The following is a 19,642-nucleotide window of genomic DNA, read 5'->3' as shown; positions in this document are numbered from 1 at the left end:
TCAGCTAACCCAGCAGTTATTTGTGTGTGAGCGTGCACAGAAATAGCCCAGGGGAGAGACAGTCCTGGTCCGCCTCCCAGCCCGTACCCAGGGCTAAACACTCTAAATACAGCTTTTCAGGGCAGGTTGTGCTGCATCGCTGTGGCTGTTGTGGAGGCAGATGCTACTGAGGCTTTGAAAGCCGGAGGCGTGCGGTGCCTACCTGTCCTCAGGTTGATCCCTTCGTCCCCACCTCCCAGCAGCGTGATGCCAGCAGGGAGGGCCGTGTCCCCAAACCAGCTGAAGCATCACCTGAGCTTACACTTCCCAGGCTGAGATAACCCAGCAGTGACAGCGTGGGATGGGGAGCAGATCCTCATGGCCAGCTCATGGAGCTCTGTACTGCAGAAATAACACCACTGATGTGTTCAATCTGCTTGGCTGGGAGGACCCGAAGATCCACAGACTTTGTTATATGTGGACTGAAACCCAAATTCCAGCTCTGCTCGCGCCCTCAGCCCCACCAGCGGCTCCTGCCTCTGCTCTCTGGCAACACCCTCATGTTTAAACACCTTTGGTTAAGGATTTCTTCCCTGCTCTCCCTTTGTTTGCCTTCTCGATGGATAAAAGGCAGCGTGTCACAAACCAGGCTCTCCTCTCCTTTTTGCTCCTTACCTTAAAAGCAGCCCATTTAAAAGGAAATCGACTTTAAACCTCACTGCAAACTGCGGGTCAGGACCAAGGTGACCACGCCTGGCACTTAGCAGCACAGGTGTATGGCCGTATGTAATACACAGTGAGAGCCCCCACGGAGCAGTGGGATGCACACCTGAGCCTGGCTGCAGTGCGGGGTGTCCAGAGGTCAGAGCAGGGTGCCTTTTGTGCGCTTGCCTTCCAGCCCCCTCCCTTTTTTCTCCCCCCCTCCTTCTCTCCATGTGTATTTTGTCTCCTCCTCCTCCTGTGCGTGTGTCTGCCTTCGCATCCCCGCTGCTCTCCCTCCCCTCCTTCGGGCTGGTGGCCAAAGGACCTCCAAAGGGTGCAAACAGCGTGGGGTTGTCCTTGTCCCTCCCTCCACCACCCACCCAAGGGTATCTCGGCGTGCCGGAGAGATGCCACTGGTCCCGGCGATGTGATCGCATAGCAACGTGGCGGCGGAGGAGGCTCAGCCCCAGCATGCAGCCCTGTCACGGGCACCTCTCTGCTGATTCACAGCCCCTGCTCCTGGCTGCTGCCCGCCTTCCCGACCTGGCGTGCTCGGAAGGTAGGCCGTGCTGAAATCCCACCGTGGGGCTGGGAAAGGGGAAGGAGGGATGGCTGTGCTCGGAAACGCAGCCCTGGGCGTGTGTGCATCCCTTCCGAGAGATCTGGAGCTGTCCGTGCGGGTGAGGGAACTCACAGAGCACAAAAGAAAGGGGCTGGGGGAATACGGTGGCAGGACAGAGGGGGGGTTAATGATGCTGTTCCCATAGGGGAGGCTGGGGGTCGGGAGGGGATGCTGATGTGGGCTGCTTTAGCGATAGGAATCAGGATGTTAGTTTAAGGATGCCAAACGCAAACAAAGCAGAGAGCATCCCTGCTCTGCCAGCTCTCCTTCTTTCCCTGCTGGACCGCTCAGAGCAGGCTGTGTGCTGGCCTGCCGCTGTTCTCCCAGCAGCGTTCTGTAGGGCAGAGGTAGGGATACCTCCAGCTGGGATCGGGCTGTCGTCCCAGCACTGCCCTTTTTGTTCCCTGCCTTGCCCAGCGCAGCCTCGCTCCCTTTATGTCCTGATCCTCCCTCTCCCAGCTTCGTTCTCCTCATCCTCCTCTTTCAAGGCCTCGTGTTGTACTCCTGATCTCCCCACCGTGTGTGTAGAGCCACCCGGGGCTGGTGGGATGCCACGTGGGGTGACTGTGGGTCAGTGTCCCCTGGTGCACGGCAGGCTGTGCCAGTCCCCAGTGCAGTCCCTGAGGTGTTGAGTCTTCCCTTCTGCAGAGTGAAATCACTGGAGCAGGGACTGTTCCGCCGCCCTGCGCTGCCGTGGGACAAACGGACAGCTTGGGTTAGGTTTTACCATCCAACCAAATCTCAGTGTGGTCGCGTTTCATCTCTGCCCTTTGCACTTCCTTTCTGCCTGCCCCACGTCTGTCTCTCCAGAGCCACGAGCATTGCCTCTCTTTTTGGATGGCCTTCACTGCCTGCCCAGGGTCCCCTGCGAGAAGATCCCATGCGAAACCCCATCTGGATGGGGACGGGCTCCTGCTGCTCTGCCTGCTTGGTTTGGGGCCACCTCTGCTGCCACCTGCCAGTTCCATGTGCAGGATGCTGCCAGGTGTACGATGGCACTGCAGGAAGGGAGCAAGGTGTCCGTTCTCTATAGCACTGACTGAGTGAGCACGGAATGAGGAGAGACCCTGTCTGGGTGAATAACTGGGGTAGATAAATTGCTGGGGTAGATGACTCACACTCGTGGGGACTGCTCAGGAGCACAGCCATGAGTGGGGGTTGCTCAGGTTGGAATGGCTCTTCTCAAAGGTACACAGAGCGGAGAGGGGATGGGAGGGAGTGGATGGGTTCGACTGAAGCCCCGACTTCCCGGGGTGTGTGGTGAATTCCTGATTAGAACACCGCTGGGAGGAGTGCGTTCAGGTCCTCCACATCAGGCTGGGCGCCTCTGATAAAAACCTGGAGGTCGAATTGCAAATCTCCTGCAAACCAGGCGTCCCCAGCAGGAGGAATCGGCTCCTCCAAAACCCTCATTTTCACAGGTGTTTAAAGATCAAACAGTTCTTTGGAATGAGGCCAGAATAGCTCCAGCCCATTTTCCTTTACTGTTTCCTCTGGCATAAAAATGAGGCAGCTCCGACCCAGCTTAGGGAAGGGAAGGAAATGGGACCTCTCGTGACTGGAGAGCACAGATTGGGGGCAATGGATGAACAGACGTGGGGTGAGGGCAGAGCTCTCAGTGCGCGGATCTTATTTTAACACCAGAAATGGGAAATGAAGTGTCAAGGAAGCTGAAAGTCAGCATGGCGAATGGGCGACGTGTTTCTCGCCATGCAGCTGGACTTGTTCCTCTGCTAACGGAGGGGAAGGAAGCACAGATTGTTGGAGGAGAAAGACAGGCAGACGGCTTGGGGCTGTCAGTGGGTGGAAATAGGCTGACTGCAGGGCTACAGAGAAGGCAGAGCGCTCTGCAGCATCCTTGCAGTCACTAAGGGGGTTAATGCTGCCCTGCTGTCCCTCCTGGGCATGGGGAGGATGCTGGCTTCTGCCCCTTCACCTTTTGTCTGCCCACCCAGCACTATGGGGCTGTGAACCCGTGGCTGGATTTCAAGGTGCAAAGCTCGGTGCATAGCGCCTGCTTAACTGCAGGAGGAGGAGGGATGGGAAGGATCCCTCAGCAAAGCGAGTTTTGGAGAGAGCAGCTTCAAACCCAGCTGTGAGTTGGGAAGGGCACATGGAAGATCTGAGATCTCTTTCTCGACTGCCACAGGTTATTTCTGTGCAGAGAGGAGCAGTCGTTTGGCATGGCCGCCTATGGGCACGCACTGTTGGCTGGGGCCATCCGGGTCCCCACTTCCTGCATGAGGAACGTAACCTGAGATTTCTGTGTGTTCTTTGGCTTGAGAAAACAGAGATGCAGCAGAAGAGACCCTGTTTCTTTGTTAAGACTTCTGACACCTCCTTATTCCTTGAATTTAAAAGCATTTTGGCTGTGAGCTCAAACCCGAAGTGGTCATCTCAGCGTGTAGCTTGTTAGGTGGGAGAGTGCCCTCTTAGCAAATGAGGTCCCTTCCACACCACGTGCCCTGCACCAGATGCACCAAAGCTTTCATGCAACTTGCTAAGGGCATTTGCCTCATACAGGGGCCCTGTGCTGCCATCAGCCATGGGGAGCTGGCAGGGAGTGCCCTGGGAGGACAGGTTGTGCCACAGAGGACGAAGGTTCACGCAGCGTCCCGTTTGGTATCTGTTTTGGAGCACTGAGATGATGGGGCTCTCAGTGCCCACACATATAGGAGGTTGCTGCCGGCTGTTGTAGGGCAGAACTACCAGAACTGGGAGCTGTGGGGTGGTTTCCATTGAGCGTGGCTGAGGATCTGCTCCTGGATTGTAAAGAGATGGAGCCCTCCATGGTGGCACGGACCCTCCCTCTCCTTGTGTTGTCTCTAAGCTCGTTCCCAGCGGGATGAGGACTTCTGTCTCCCCGAGCCTTGACCTCCTTGGGTCTTGGGAATTGGATCCACCAGGCACAGCTCCCAGAGCCCAGCTATTCACTTACAGATGCAGAAAGCCATTTTTTTTTGCTGGGACAGGATGCGCAGTGAGGGAATCCCGCTGCCTTCAGCTTGGGAACGCTCCCTTGGGTAGCACAGACGTGGGAGCTGAACTTTGCAATATCCACAAGCCTCCCACCTTTCCCCTTAAAGGACCCTGAGCTGAAATGTTATTACTTCTCTGGTACAGCAAGCTAAACAACAACAGAGCCATTAACATTTCCAGCAGCGGGGAGTGTGTTTGTATTTCCGTTCCCCTTGTGGGATAAGGGCTGAGCTGCCCTGCCTCGAAACCTTGCCATGTTTTCCCCTTACAGGCCAGGATCTGAAGTGGAAATATTCAATCCGGAAAGAACATCTTGGAGCTGATTAGCAATTCAAAGCATCGGCCCTGCGATGGAGGGACCTCTTGCCCCGCGCGCTGTATTTGCTGCTCTTTTATGTAGAGAGAACTGCAAATCCAACACCCACGTGGGATGCTGGCTTCCCGTGAAGCCCATCCTGGGGCTGCCCATAGAGATATGGGGCAGCTGCAGTGCAAACCGTGGTGGGGATTCCCAGGTTTTGGGGACAGCGTGGGGCTGGGTTCCCATCAGGAGGGTTTTAAACAGTGGAAGCGCTGTATTGATGCAATGCCTTCGCAGCGCCCCAGGCTGGAGGAGCTCCTTGCTGTCCTCCTGTGCTTCTGCAAGGACTGAGGCTCTGTTCTTACATCCCAACCCCTCTCCAGCTCCCAGGCTCATCCTGGTCTATGTGCTGCAGGGCCCGAACGCGGTGCTGGGCTGCAGCGCTTTGGTACAGAGGCGGAGCAGAGCAGGAACGTTTCTCCTTCTGCAGGAGCTGGGATTTGGCAGAGGCTCACACCCTGGTTTGCTCGCAGCCTCTCCTTGCCGTCTGCTTGTCTCTCCCCTTGAATGTGTGGCTCTGTGCTGGCTGCTGTACAGTTGGGTTATTTCCAGATTCTCTCGGGTTCTCCACGTCCGGATGTCAGCAGCTGCCTGGGATGGGCTCTTGTTCCCTCGTGCTGTGGCTCTGTGTCTGATGGGACCGTGCCTTGGTGCAGGGAGGTGAGCAGCCCCACAGCCAGGAGGTGCAGAGCAGAGAGCTGCCGGCCCCGCAGTCAGAGGGCAGAGCAGCACCAACCCCAGCCACGGAGACTGATCCTCGAGCAAAGTGCAGATCCGTGCTGGTGGAAACCTGAGGCTGCAGACTGGTGGCTGCCGGGAGATGTTGCAGAACCTCATTACCCAAAGCCATGAGTTTCCCACTCGTTGCTCAGCAGGATTCTATGGAGCAATCTGAGGCAAAACCTCTTTCTGTGCCCTGAGAATCGCGTCCGGGAGATGAAATTCCCATCCAGGAGGGTGAGGGCCAGCTGAGCCCCTGACAGCACGGCCATCCTGGCGATAGGGGATGTTGTTGTCTCCTGCCTAGGGGTGAGTTCACCCAATGAGGCCCCGAAGGCATTTGGAGCTGTGATGACTGTGTCGGCGCTGGGGAAGGCAGCAGGGCCCGGTGCCGCCGCGCGCATCCTGTGCTGCTCATTTGTGCAAGTGGCAGGAAGGGGAGAGGATGGAGTCTGGATTATCTGCGCGTTGGAGAGCTGAGCGCGGGCCGCTCTGCTGGAGATGGGGAGGATTGTGGCAGCAGAAATTGCAAAGGGATTAAAAAAAAACCGTACCAGGATAAGCTGTTCTCTTAACGTATGTAGCAGAGGGGGAAGGCAGGGGAAGCACACGGGGCCAGGCAGGAGGAGCAGAGCTCTGAGCCCCGCGCTGAACTCCAGCACCTCTCACACTGCTTCCTTCTGGGCTTTGTCTTCCCATCCGCTCTGCATGAAGAGGGAGCGGTGTCAGCAATGGGACAGACTGCTGTCCTGGCTCAGTCGGACCCCGGGCAATGAGAACAAACCAGCAGAGGCCGGAGGCTTTGTTTGGGTATGCACAGCAGTTGTGGGGCTGCTGTTGGCTCGCTTTATGGTCGCACAGGTTTTAAAAATGGAATAAAACTGTGAGTTTTACGGCTCCTCATAAAAAGCACATAAAAAGTGAACCGGTTTGGTGAGGAGAGGGAATGAGGTGCTGGGAAATTTCCTTTCTGGATTTAAGAGCAAAGATGAGACGTGTTTGAAGGTATCGTCTGTCCTGGGTGCAGCGGGAGCTTCTCCCTGCTCTGCTTTTAATGCAGGCATCTCCTGTGCTTTGGGAAACCCGGTGCTTTTTTTAAGCACAGCATCGTGTGTGGGCCAATATGATGGCAAATTACATAACGAGGTGCAAAGAAGTTGGGGGGGGGGGGGGGGGAGGAGGAAGAATGGGATGTTGAGTCGGGTAGAAAAGACCGCGATGGGAGAGAGGAGCTGATCCACCTGCATGGGCTCAGCCCCCCGATGGGCTCAGCACGAGGAGGGGCTGCCTGTCACGCTGTGTTCCAGGTGCCCGGGGTCCTCTCCATCCCCATGAGCGGCGGTGCCGATGCAGCCCCTGGTGATGCAGGAATGGCCCTTCGTCGTCCCGCGGTGTCCTGAGTGGCGCGTGGCTGAGCAGGCGCGGCGTGCATCCGCTGCCCACCCTCTGTCCCAGGTAAGAGCTCCTGCGGTGTGTGCAGGTACCTATGGAGCACGTGGGGACCCCCACCCCGGCCCCACATTGCCTCGTGCGCCATGAGGGCCGTTACCTCTCCTCCAGCGCTTGGGCTGCAAAGGGTTTCCTGAAGCAGAGCGGCCTGCAGAGCTGCCTTCAAATGTTCCTTTGGGATAAGGAACAAGGGGCTGCTGCTGCTGCTGCTGCCAGGTGCTCCGATGTGTTTGGTTGGGTTTGTTTTCCCTGGACGTGTCAGCTTTGGCTGAAAAGGAGTGTTTGGTGGGGGAAAGGAAGGGCTGGAAAGCACATGAAGAAGCAAAGGCTGAGATGCTGTGGGGTGGAGGGGGCTGTTCTCCTCCTGGGCTGCTTCTGTTGGGGATGCTCTGCCCTGAGCATTCCTGCTCACCTGCACTGGGCAGACAGAGGGCAGCTCTGCAGGAGTGGAGTGAAGGAGAGAAGATCCCAGCAAAAAAGGTGTGAACGTCTGGGCTGTATTCACCTGAGGTTTTCTCTGTCCCTACGTGGGGTGTTGGCTCTGAGTCAGTGTCAGCCCAGGAGGGTCTCCTCCTTCCTAACCTTCCGCAGCCTTCCTCTGCTGTCCCACTCAGTCTGAGCGCTCTGCCCGGGCTGCCACTGCTGGCTGAGCGCTGCTCCATCCTGGGGTTCTGGGGCCAGAGGGTTTGGGGATGGGTAAAGTAGTGGGAGAAGCAGCTGGCGGTGCCACCAGCGGTCAGATGTGCAGGGAGACAGGGAGCTTTTCATTCCCTCCCTGTAGGTGGAGGAGAGCACGGGAACAATGCTGGCCAGCGGGACTGTGGGGGACACGGGGAGCCTGCTGGCAAAAACAAAGTCTTTGCACCCAGATGGGCAGGAGTGTCTGTGCTGGCACTCAGTGCTGAGCTGGGGCGTGGAGGGTACCTTGAGTTAAGACTGGAGGGCAGGTTTGCCTTCTGGGTTGTCAAAGCTTGCTGGGACCTGGGTACCCCCACCCCTGGCAATGACCCTTGTGTGCCCCCCCCAGCCTCATAGGGTGAGGGGTGTGCAGCGGTGGCACCCCGGGGGTTAAAGCAGGTTGGAGGCTGCAGGAATGCTGCAGACACAAAGCTGGGATTGAGGCCGGCGAGGAGGCACGGCCGCCCCCCTCCAGATTCCTGGGGGGTCAGTGCTGGGGCAGCCCTGTGCTGTGCTCACAGCTGTGCTCACTGCCTCCCGGGCAGCCGCTGCTGCACAGCAGAACCAGAGCAATGCCTGCTCCAAGCAGCCCCACTGCACCCCAAGCAGGCGGGCAGCATCACCAGAGCCTGCGTGAGTCCTGGGCTGGGAAGAGTCCTGCTATGGGTTGGAGGGGGACGTGGGTCTGGGCTGCTGCTGCTGCAGCCCTGGGGAAGGAGTGCTCAGGGGATGCTCGGGTGGATGGCAACGCTTCTGCCCTCTGCCTGCTTGCAGGGGGCTGTCCTAGGGGGGGAGGTGGCCCATGCTTGGCCGCCACCACCGGCTGATGCACAGGTTGCAGTCCGTGAGCTGTGGGCTTTGCACACCTGGGCTGGGAGGGCTGTGGTTGCTGCTGAGCTGCACTGCACACGGGTAGAGCTGCTGTCCTGCTTTGGCATCCCTGGGCTGGCTGCTCCCAGCAGCACTGGGGTAACTCGCTTTGGCAACAGGAGGAGCTGCGCGGGCAGACTGTTGGTTTGTGTTTGTTTTTCCCTACGTGCAAGCAGCAGTTTTAGCTCGAGTGATTCATTGTGCATGGCCCCAAGATCGCTGTGAGCTCTGTGGGCGACAGGTTTCTCTCTTTTCTCGGTGCTCCTGGAGCAGCAGGGCGGGGGAGCAGCCTGCAAACCGGTGTTAGATGCTCTTGGAAGGAGCAAACTTAGCAGCGTTGGGTTTGACTCCTCCATGAGAACGAGCACACAGCGGGCACTGCTTGGCCAAGCTCTGGGGCTGGCAGATGTCCCTGCTCACTGCTCTGGGGCACTCCAGCAGCCCATAGTGAAGGCAAGGAGTACCCACACCTTCCCTTTAGAAACGCTGCTGCCTTCTCTGGAGAAGCTTGCCTGTTGCATGGGCCATTTAGGAAGCGATAACGCAGTTTATTATGGTTGATTAGTCACCTGGGGATAATTAGCCCCCAAATGAGCTCTGGTAGCAAAGTAGCACGAGAGTGAACGCTGTGAGCAAAGCTCATTGACACCTTGCTTGTAGCAATGCAGCGTGTGTGTGTGTGTGTGTGTGTGTGTGTGTGTGTGTGTATGCATTGCACGCTTCTTTGGAAAGGAAATCCCCAGCCTCACTCACCCAAATCCCATGAGATGCTCCTGGCCCTGCCAGCCCGTGTTGGTGTGGTCAGCAAGCACAATGATGCCTTCGTTGCCACCGTAGGAGCAAATGGGTGTGAGGCGGTGCTGGGGGCTCAGGGTAGGATTTGCTCATTCCCTGAGGATGCTCAGCACCCATTTTGCAGGGGTGCTGCTGAGGGAGCTCTGTGCACACAGCCGGGGTGGGTTCTGCTGCTGTTTGCTCCCCTCGGAGCAGCTCTCGTGCCACTGCTGGTTGTGGGGGGGTGTAGGGGAGAAGCGGTGGTGCACCTCACAGTGCTGGCACCGGGAGCAGTGCTGGGAGTGCTGGCAGCCCCCTCTGGGCACCACATCCCAGCCAGCTCCGTTTCTGCACAGGTTAAAGGCTCTCAGGATGGCACAGGACCTTCGTGTGTAACCCCCCGGGCTGCCGGCAGTGCTGCTGGGCCCCAGGCCCCTCTGGAGATGAATCTTTGTTGGAACGAGATCAAAAAGAAATCTCACAGCCTTCGGTAAGACCCCCGGCCGGCCCTGTGGGCTGCGTGTGCTCTCCGGGAGCTTTCCGAGCTCGTTCCCTGCGTTACCCACATGAGCTCAACCTTCAGAGGCTGCAGCTTCCAGCCAGCAGGACAGAGAGCTTAACTGGGGCGTGTTAATCGCCTCTTGCCTCATTGCTGGCTCCTGAAAGCTGCTCAGCTGTGTGGACACGGAGCCAAGCCCCCTGCGCTGCCCTGAGCGCAGTCCTGGGTGCTCTGCTGTCGGCTGCAAGGTGCAGGGTGTCTGCAGAGCATCCTTTGCCCAGCACCCACCTGCAGCCACAGCATCCCCATGGGGCCACAGCCCCGTCCCGGTGACCTCGCGCTGTCGCTGCTCTCCTCCAGGGCTCGTCTGGAGGCGTTCTCCGACCACAGTGGGAAGCTGCAGGTGCCCCTCCAGGAGATCATCGACTGGCTGGGCCAGAAGGATGAGGAGCTGTCGGCGCAGCTGCCCCTGCGTGGCGATGTGCTCCTGGTGCAGCAGGAGAAGGAGACGCACGCGGTATGTCCCCACGTACCAACCTGGGCTGAGGGCACACAGCCCCCACCTACACCCACGTTCCCGATGTCACCGAGGAGTCTCTGCAGGTGGCCCACGGATGAGTAAATCGCTGCAGCCCTCGGCCCAAGGGCAGCAGGACGTAATTGTCCAGCTCAGCCTGTCATCTCCTCCGTGCTTTGCTCTCCTCTGCAGGCTTTCATGGAAGAGGTGAAGTCCCGGGGGCCGTACATTTACTCTGTCTTAGAGTCAGCGCAGGCTTTCCTCTCCCAGCACCCATTTGAGGAACTGGAAGAGCCAACTTCAGAAAGCAAAGGTCTGCTGAGCCCTCGTTCCCCACTCTCCTATGGCCCTGGGGGGCCGGAGGGGGGTGGCAGTTGTGACACACAGCTGCCGTGCCTCTTGCCGTAGCGCGTCGGCTTTGCCCTGTCCTTTGGTAGGAAACGAGCTGTGCTCCTGTCCTCGGCTCTCATTTTTGCCCTCTGTGTGCCTCACCTGCTTTGCTTTCTCAGATGCGTCCCCCCGGCACCGCATCCAGAACATCAGCCGCTTCGTCTGGAAGCAGGCGAACGTGGCCAGCGAGCTGTGGGAGAAGCTGACAGCCCGCTGCGTGGACCAGCACCGGCACATCGAGCGGACGTTGGAGCAGCTGCTGGAGATCAAAGGGGCCATGGAGGAGCTCAGCACGGCACTGGATCAGGCCGAGAGCGTGCGTGAAACCTGGGAACCCATCGGGGACCTCTTCATTGACTCCTTACCAGAGCACATCCAGTCGACCAAGGTACTCGTGGCTCTGAGGAGGAGCCAGCTGCAGTCTGCAGGAGGGGTGGGCAGCAGCCAGCCGACCCCAGCTTGGAGCAGAGGAGCCACATCTGGCTACTGACATCTCGGTTCTCCTTCCTCCCCTGCTCTGTGCCCATTCCCCCTGGATGTGGTACCACAGCTCTTCAAGGAGGAGCTCTCCCCCATGAAGGATGGGGTGAAGGTGGTCAATGACCTCGCACACCAGCTCGCCATCTCCGATGTCCACCTGTCCATGGAGAACTCCCGCAGCCTGGAGCAGATCAACACGCGCTGGAAGCAGCTGCAGGTGATGTGAGGCGAGGTGGGGTCTGATGGGGGTCATTTACCTGCTCCGGTTGCATTGATATCTGTGAAAACATGGGTAAGGGTGGGATGAAGATATGGGTTGTACTGCCCCAGCCCGTGGGAGGAGGTTGATGGCTGAGCAACGTGGAACCGAGGTGAGGAAGGTGATCTGGGGCACATCTGAGTCCGTCCACAAACTTTCCATGTGGGGCTGCCACCCCAAACGCCCAACGGGTGCCATCACACCCCTCCATCCATCCTGCAGGCCTCCATCAATGAACGCCTGAAGCAGCTCCAAGATGCCCACCGGGACTTCGGGCCGGGCTCCCAGCACTTCCTCTCCTGTACGTGGGCAGGTCCCAATGGCTGAGCTGGGGTACAGCAGCACAGGGTGGGGGTCCTCGGGCACAGCGCTCCCAAAAGCTGAGGCAGCATGCGGTCGCAAATCCTGTACCTGGTGCACAGGGAGCAGAGCAGGAGGCAGCAGCAACGCTGAGCCCTGCGGGGCTGGCAGTCCTCCATGGAGATGGCTGGTGCCTCTACAGCCCTCATTCTCCCAGCTGGGAGGACGGGTAGTATTTCCAGCTGCCCGAACTGATAAGATGTCTGTGGAGTGGTGGGAAGGCTGAGGGTCACAGAAGGGCTTCTTTCCTCTAGGGTGGGATGAGCATGGGATGAGCCCTCATCTTCCTGAGGTCTCTCATGGGCAGTGTCTGCCAGCACCTGAAGATGGGGGGCTGGAGGGCACCCACCATCAGCAGCACCAACCCCAGGGCGCTCCCAGCACTGGCCTGACCTCTGCCCCTCTCTCCTTGCAGCCTCTGTTCAGGTTCCCTGGGAGCGAGCCATTTCCCCCAACAAAGTGCCATACTACATCAAGTGAGTGTGCTCTGTGCAGCAGCGGGAGCTGGGGGTGGGCTGGGGGAGGCACTGAGCGCCAGCTGAGCCCAGCAGAGCAGTGCCCCGCTGATGGGTACAACCCCATGGGCATCCCCTGGTTCTGCTGTGTCCTGGGGGTGCAGCCCGTGACACCAGCACAGGGGACGTCATCCCAGGGTCACTTCCTTGTCTCTGGGTGCCTGGTTCTCAGCCTGACACCTTGGCTTCCTTCTGTGCTTCCAGCCACCAGGCACAGACCACGTGCTGGGACCACCCAAAGATGACAGAGCTGTACCAGACGCTGGGTGAGGAGCCTGCCCCCAAAACCCTTTTTCTCTGCATGGGGAACAATGTGAGATGCCCTCAGCCCCAAAGGCAATGGGGCGTGAGGCTCAGCCAGGATGGTGCTGGTGGGGATGGTGCCTGAGAGCAGCAGCTGCTGCTTCCTGCCCTGCAGACAAGGATATTCAGCTGTGGTTTCCCTCTTCTTTTCCTGTGTTACCGCAGCGGATTTGAACAACATCAAGTTCTCAGCCTATCGGACAGCTATGAAGCTGCGGCGGGTGCAAAAAGCCCTGAGACGTGAGTAGGATTTCCCTGCTCTGGTGGGTCTCCTTGGCAGAGGCATTCAATGAGCACAGCCTCTTGTCGGAGGCAGAAGACCACGAGGGATGGGCCAGGAGATGAGCCCATGGCTGGGAAGCTGAGTGAAGTCACAGCGGGGTGTCTGCCTTGGGGTTAGGGTGGAATTGCTCGAGGGTTGGTGTGAGCCAAAGGGATCAGAGAGCAAAGGGATAAAGAGCCCTTTCCTGTGCTCCTTGATCAGTTCTGGTTGCCTGTATCTATCTCCCCATTCCAGAAGTGATGTGATCTCATTCAAGATGCACTTGAGAAGGGCAAGGAGGTGGGTGATGAGGCTGTCAGGGCAGCGAGTGCTGGGTAGGAATGCTGTAAAGCCATATCTGTGAATTTTGGGATCCCTGGTGCAACCATCAGGTGGGTCAGGAGAAGGGAGGACTTCCCACACCATGCTATAGTGTGGAAATGGCATGTTGGCTCCAGGACACCAAGAACTTTGCCTTCCCATGGCAGCCCTGAGGGGACTGCTGCCTTTAGCCCCGGCAGCAGGGAAGGAAAATGGCACAGAAGGTGTCTCGAGAGGCTGATGGATACCTGGGCTGGGGTTTACAATGGGAGAGCCATTCCAGGAGCTGTGCCCATCCCGTCCAACGTTCTTCCCTACCGCAGCGGGGCAGTGTCTCCCTGCTCTCAGTTCCCATCTCCATCATTTACCCCCCCCCCCCCCCCAACCTCTGATCTCTCTGCCTGTGCTCTCTACTCAGTGGACATGGTGACCTTGGCCACGGCCCTGGAAATCTTCAACGAGCACGACCTGCAGCCCAGCGACCGCGCGATGGACGTGGTGGAGGTCATCCACTGCCTGACATCCCTCTACGAGAGGCTGGAGGAGGAGCGGGGCATCCTGGTCAACGTGCCACTCTGCGTGGACATGAGCCTCAACTGGCTGCTGAACGTCTTCGACAGGTACCACCCCCAGGGCATCCCCCCATTGCTGGGGCTGCTGTGCTTGGGAGCTGCAAAATGGCCCCAGCTGGTCAGGATGGCCTCAACTGGTCAGGATGGGGCTGGTGGGTCGGGATGGGGCTGGTGGGTCGGGATGGGGCTGGCTGGCGTGGGTTTGTCCTGCTGACCCCCATGCCCAAAAATCCACCTGTGCCGTATCTCGCCTTGCAGCGGCCGCAGTGGGAAGATGAGGGCTCTCTCCTTCAAGACAGGCATCGCATGTCTGTGCGGGACGGAGGTCAAGGAGAAGTTTCAGTGTGAGTCCCTTGGCGTGGAGCAAGCTGGGGGAAGTGGGAGTGCTTTGACTTTCTGGCTTAGCCATTCGCTTCCCAAAAAGAGCAGAGAAGCAGCTTTTGTGCAGTGACTAATGTGCCTGCATCACCTCCCCTCACTCCCTCCCACGCCTACGCCACCCAAATTAGAAGGTGCTTGTGCACAGCCATGGGTGCAGCGTGGGTCCTGCTCGCATGGAGCGGTGCAGAGAACGCCACGGGGCAGCAGTTATTTGGTGCTTCTCGAGGGATAAGCTCAGGTGCATGGCTGGGCTGGCATGTTCATGTCAATGAGAGCCCCGTTTGCTGCATTTTAACTATGATACCGCAGTGGGACACCGGAAAGCCATGATCACCAATGGGTTAAATAAAGGAGCGATGACTCAAGAAGTCTCAAAACTCCAGTTTACTGGGAGCTGATGAAGTTACTTAATCAACAACGGGTTCCTTTCCCCTTGGTTTAAGCAGAGCCCGGCTGCCAGCCGTGCATCTCACAGGGCTGTCCCCTCCCTGTCCCTTTGCAGACCTCTTCAGCCAAGTGGCGAACGCAGGCGGGCTGTGTGACCAGCGGCACCTGGGTGTGCTGCTGCACGAGGCCATCCAGGTGCCACGGCAGCTGGGTGAGGTGGCAGCGTTCGGGGGCAGCAACGTGGAGCCCAGCATCCGCAGCTGCTTCCGATTCGTGAGTGCTGCGGCGTCTGTCTATCCGGCCGTCCCCTCGGTGCCCTACAGTGGGCGGCCCCAGCCCTGAGCATCTCCTCCTGTCCCTTCCCCAGAGCCATGGGAAACCTGCCATCGAGGCGGCCCAGTTCCTGGAGTGGGCCAACCTGGAGCCGCAGTCCATGGTGTGGTTGGCCGTGCTGCACCGCGTCACCATGGCTGAGCAGGTGAAGCACCAGACCAAGTGTTCTGTCTGCCGGCAGTGCCCCATCAAGGGCTTCAGGTAGGGGCTGGGGAGTACGTCTGGAACCTCACGGGCACTCCTTGTGCTCGCTCCCAACACAAAGCAGCTCCTCCGCCTCCCACTTCTCCCTCTGACCTCCCGGTCCCTGCAGGTACCGCAGCCTGAAGCAGTTCAACGTGGATATTTGCCAGACTTGCTTCCTCACCGGGCGAGCCAGCAAGGGCAACAAGCTGCACTACCCCATCATGGAGTACTACACCCCGGTACGGGGCTGGGCCGCCACAGCTGGTGACGTTTAGGCTGATGCAGTCCCAGCAATGTCCACCTTGCTTGATTTTGCCCCTCCCTGCCTTTCTGAGGGCTGCGTCCTCCTCGCTTCCAGACCTGTCTCTGCCTGCGTTGGGTTTACGCCCATCCCAAAAGGGATTTCCTCCCTGAGGGCGCCGACCCGCACCTCAGCCACGTTCTTCTCTCCGCAGACCACCTCCAGTGAGAACATGAGGGACTTTGCCACCACGCTGAAGAACAAGTTTCGGTCCAAGCAGTATTTCAGCAAGCACCCGCAGAGGGGGTACCTGCCTGTCCAGTCCGTGCTGGAGGCTGACTTCTCTGAGACGTGAGCGTGCTGCTGGCTGTGTCACCGAGGGGGGAAATGGCACCTCCAGGAACGGAGGCAGTGGGATGGAGGAGTGCTGCCCAAGGACGGGTGGAGGTGGATGGCCGAGGACAGAGGGAGCTGGCCAAGGGTGGATGTGCAAGGGTGGTGCTGCGCAGGGATGGGTGGAGGGGAGCTGGCCCAGGGATGGAGGCGGTTTGTTTCAGGGCTGGCCCAGCCCTAAGCTATTGCAGGAGGGCAGCTCCTCCAAGCCCTGGCTGTGAGCAAGGACCACGAGTCTCGCTGACTGCTGTGCTCCCTTCTTCCAGACCAGCCTCCTCCCCGATGTTGCCTCACGCCGACACGCACTCTCGGATTGAGCATTTTGCCAGCAGGTACAAGCACTGCCGTGGCACACAGTGTGGCTGCAGCGGGGTGGGAGACTGGGGGGCAAATGCTTCCCTGAATGCTGTGTGTCAGCTGTTGGCAGTGGCTTTGCCTCTGGGGACAGAGAAGTCTTCCAGGGACTGCTGCAATTAGAGTGCATTCAGCAGACGTTCCAGCTGTCTCAAGCCACTTCTGTTTCCTCCAGGCTTGCGGAGATGGAAAACCAGAACTGTTCCTTCTTCAGTGACAGCCTGTCCCCTGATGATAGCCTGTGAGTTCTGCCCCCTCTCCCTGCTTCTGTGGCTCCACCCCCACCTTCCTAGGGCACCCCCACCTACCCAAGGGTCTTGCAGCCACTTCCAAGCTCCGGTGTTCCTCACCGTATCTCCTCCACCTGCTACAACAGGGATGAGGACCAATACTTGCTGCGTCACTCCAGCCCCATCACGGACCGGGAGCCTGCAGGCAGTCAGCAGGTCCCAGGCAGCCTCCCCATGGATGACAAGGGGGAACTGGAGCGCATCCTGGCCCACCTGGAGGATGAAAACAGGTTGGGGACTACTACAAGTAGGGGCTTGAGTCTAAGATGAGGGGCTTGGAGAAACCCAGCTTGGCCCAAAGTGTGGGGGTCCGGTTTGGAGGGTGAGTCCTAAAGCCTTTGGGGAGCACTGAACTCAGTGAGGACTTGGTGTTACCCAAGATTCTGTTCCTCAAAAGGTCCCTGCCCAACCCTAGAATGCGTTCCCCTCTTGAACCCCACGTACCCCCCCTTGAACTGCTTCACGTGAGCCCTGCCCACGGCTGCCTCTCTCCTCTCTGAGCCCCCCTGGTGCACGGTGGAGATGCTGCTGGACCGCAGCCGAGCACAGCAGGAGAGCTGTGCTTTCCCTGCCCCTGCTCTGAGCCTCCAGGAGGCAGCTGGGTGCCTATTGCCTGCCACCCCAACGAGGCGGAGCTGCAGGCAAAGCCTCCAGGGGAGCCGAGTCTCTACACCCTCCAGAAAGGAGAGCGGTTGGATTGACCTGGGCTGCCTTGCAGGATCCTCCAGGGAGAGCTGAGGCGTTTGAAGTGGCAGCACGACGAGGCAGTGGAATCCCCGACCTTGGCTACGGGCTCCCCCGAATCGGTGCAGGACCCACGCAACGAGGAGCTCCTGGCAGAGGCACGGATCCTCCGGCAGCACAAGAGCCGCCTGGAGACCCGCATGCAGATCCTAGAGGACCACAACAAGCAGCTGGAGTCCCAGCTGCACCGGCTGAGGGAGCTGCTGCTGCAGGTACGGAGCAGGGCTCGGGGCGGGCAGAAGGTGTGGGATGAGGACGAAATGAGGTTTGCCATGAGCCCCTCTCCCTCCAGCCTCCAGCAGAGTCAAACGGCAACGGTTCAGCAGCATCTTCCTTGGCTTCATCGCCACATCAGTCCGAAGGCGGCCAGCCGAGGGATAAGGAGCACGACACCCCCGACACCGAAGCAGCAGGTGAGGGTTGGAGCCCCCCGGCTGATGGCTGCGGGGTGCAGGCGCCGCTCAGCCCAGCCCTCTCCCTCAGCAGATGAGGTGGAAGCCAAAACGCAGGAAGTCAGCGTGTGCCTGGAGGACATCATGGAGAAGCTGCGCAGCGCCTTCCCCAACTCTCGAGGTACTCGGGTGAAATCCCCCTCGCTGGCATCCTACTGCTCCATCAGATGAGGTTCTTTCCCTGCGGAGCCCTGCCCCCATCCCAGCCTCCCCGCATCCACCGATCCCCCACTGCCACGAGCACGGAGAGGATGAGGAGGAGCCCTCCCGCCTGCGAGGACGGCACTCGGAGCCACACGCTGGGCAGAGGTGTTGGCTCCTTTCTGCCCTACGGGCTCCGTGCTGCGGATGGACAGAGTGACGGCAGCGAGGCTGCAGTGACCGCCTCCGGGAGAGGCAGAACAGCAGCGGTGTGAGCTCTCCTGGCTGCTCAAGGACGGCTCTTCCAGCAGGGATGGGGATGTGATGGGTTGGCGTTGGGATGGGGATGGGGCTGCTCTGTGACTGCCCGCTGAATGCCCGTGCACGCAGCAAGGAGACGTGCTTGGTGCCAGCACTAACCCGCCGCAGGGCAGCGCTGCCCCGTGCCACCTCTGAGCACCCCCACCTTCTAACCCCTCCTCCCCTCCCTCTTGCAGGTATGACCTCCCTTATCTAACACCTCCAGAGGCTTTGCCTAACCGCTGCCCAGCCGCTTCCCCCCCTCCTCTCCCCATGCTCGTGAGCTGCAGGAGATCTCAGGGGAACATCGGGGCTGCGGGGTCACAGCACTGCACACAGAGAGGCTCGGAAGGAAGAGCTGCACGGCACACAGAGCTCAGCACCCTGCTCCTCTCTGGTTCTGCCTGGGGCCCTTCAGGGTGATGGGCACCAAAGCGCTCCTGCAGCCACCGAGCAGCCTCCCAGGGGCTGAGCCAACTCTGTAACAGCAGCCGGCTGCCAGCCTTATGGATGGGACTCTGAGAGGTGCTGGGTTTGTGGGGTAGGGATGAGCCCATGCCAGAGCTTCAGCCCAGCTAGTAGCCTTATCTCGGGAGGATCTTTATAACAGAGCCTTATCATTTAATTTGCATATATTTCTATATATTATATATATATTCTGTACTTAAATACTCTCACGGACTCATGCCATTAAACCCTAACACTGAGTGTAGTTGCACTTCGCTCTCAGTCCAGCCCAACTCCTGCTCCTGCAGGGACCCTTCCCCTTCTCGGCGGGATGCTATGGGGGCAGCATGGGGGGCCAGGCTGGCAGCAGGGCTCTGTCCCACCTGCTGTCCTGGGGAACACCCTGGGGGCTGCCGGGATGTTGGGCTGTGATGTAGGATCAGGGGCTGCGTTATGTCGAGAAAGCTGCAGAGTCAGGTGCTGTGGGTGCCCCGCAGTGGGAGAGGGTTGGGATGGAGAGAGAGGAGAAGCCCTTGGGCACAGCAGGGTGCAGGGAAGGCTGTGTGTTGGTGCGTCCCTGTGTGCTGCAGGGATAGGGCTTTGGCTGTGCTGGTTGTGCTGTGTTTGAGGAGGGCTGTTGGACCAAGGCAGTGCCGTGGGGTTGGCACTTTGGCAAAGGTGTGAAGCAATGGAGGAGGTGTGGGCCTGGCGGGTGGCACACGGTGCCAGCATCCCGATGGTCTGTGGGTCACTGCCCTTGCTGTCGTGGAGAGAGGATGGAGGTGTTGGTGATGGCATTGGGTTGGCTGTAGCACATGGTGGGAGCTGCTTGCAGTGCCCCAGGGAGGGATGCTGATGTGGCAACAGGTATGGCACCATTGGAGCGTGGCTACTGCACAAGATCAGGGTGTCCCCATAAAAAGAGAAAGGCAGAATTAAGGCAAGCTGGTGCAGATCCTCACTGCAGGGAGCTGTGTGCCTGCCCTGTGGGCTGTGGGTGCAGGTTTTGGGCTGTGCTGAGGGCAGCAGGGAGGGATGATGTGGGCGGGCTGATGCTCTGATAACCACATAGTGCTGCCCTGGCTGCTGCTCTCCACCTCTGCTCTGGAAAGAGAATAAATTTGTATTTATACTGGTCCTCCGGTGTGTGCGCCGGCCTCTTCTTTCCACGCTGTTTTCCACTGTACCCCCTGAGCCAGAGCAGCATCCGGTGCTGTGCCATCCTGGGACGGGTCTTCCTGCAGGACCAAGGACATCCCTCTGCTCAGTGTCACCACTGGGGCAGAAACTGTGAGCAGAGCTGCAGGCAATCTGGCTGCAGCTGCATCCCCTGCCCACCATCTGCATCCGTCCTCTTCCAGCAAGTCTGGGGCCATGCAGC

At 59.2% G+C, this 19,642-nt stretch overlaps 1 protein-coding gene across 6 annotated transcripts; it reads left to right on the top strand.

The window, feature by feature from the left end:
- Positions 1–1,096: 1,096 nt before the first annotated feature.
- Positions 1,097–19,399, top strand: DRP2 (dystrophin related protein 2). 6 transcript variants are annotated; one of them, XM_025150290.3, is made up of 24 exons: positions 1,097–1,240; positions 6,671–6,818; positions 9,491–9,624; positions 9,994–10,150; positions 10,343–10,463; positions 10,660–10,928; positions 11,091–11,237; positions 11,502–11,580; positions 12,055–12,115; positions 12,359–12,420; positions 12,623–12,697; positions 13,459–13,660; positions 13,871–13,956; positions 14,496–14,653; positions 14,748–14,914; positions 15,027–15,138; positions 15,355–15,491; positions 15,800–15,865; positions 16,063–16,128; positions 16,264–16,407; positions 16,896–17,133; positions 17,214–17,334; positions 17,408–17,494; positions 18,012–19,399. In XM_025150290.3, the coding sequence occupies exons 2-24, from the start codon at positions 6,711–6,713 to the stop codon at positions 18,029–18,031; spliced, it is 2,817 nt and encodes a 938-aa protein (XP_025006058.1). In that variant the 5' UTR covers positions 1,097–1,240; positions 6,671–6,710; the 3' UTR covers positions 18,032–19,399. The 6 variants fall into 6 exon arrangements, with proteins under 6 accessions (XP_025006058.1, XP_015133879.1, XP_015133878.1 ...); XM_015278393.4 differs by having other exon boundaries at positions 17,405–17,494; XM_015278392.4 differs by having other exon boundaries at positions 17,408–19,399.
- Positions 19,400–19,642: the final 243 nt, after the last annotated feature.

This window comes from Gallus gallus, chromosome 4 (assembly GCF_016699485.2).
Source record: "Gallus gallus isolate bGalGal1 chromosome 4, bGalGal1.mat.broiler.GRCg7b, whole genome shotgun sequence".
NCBI classification, from domain to species: domain Eukaryota; kingdom Metazoa; phylum Chordata; class Aves; order Galliformes; family Phasianidae; genus Gallus; species Gallus gallus.
Note: the sequence above shows the minus strand (reverse complement) of the source record. Positions and strands in the feature narration are given on the sequence as shown.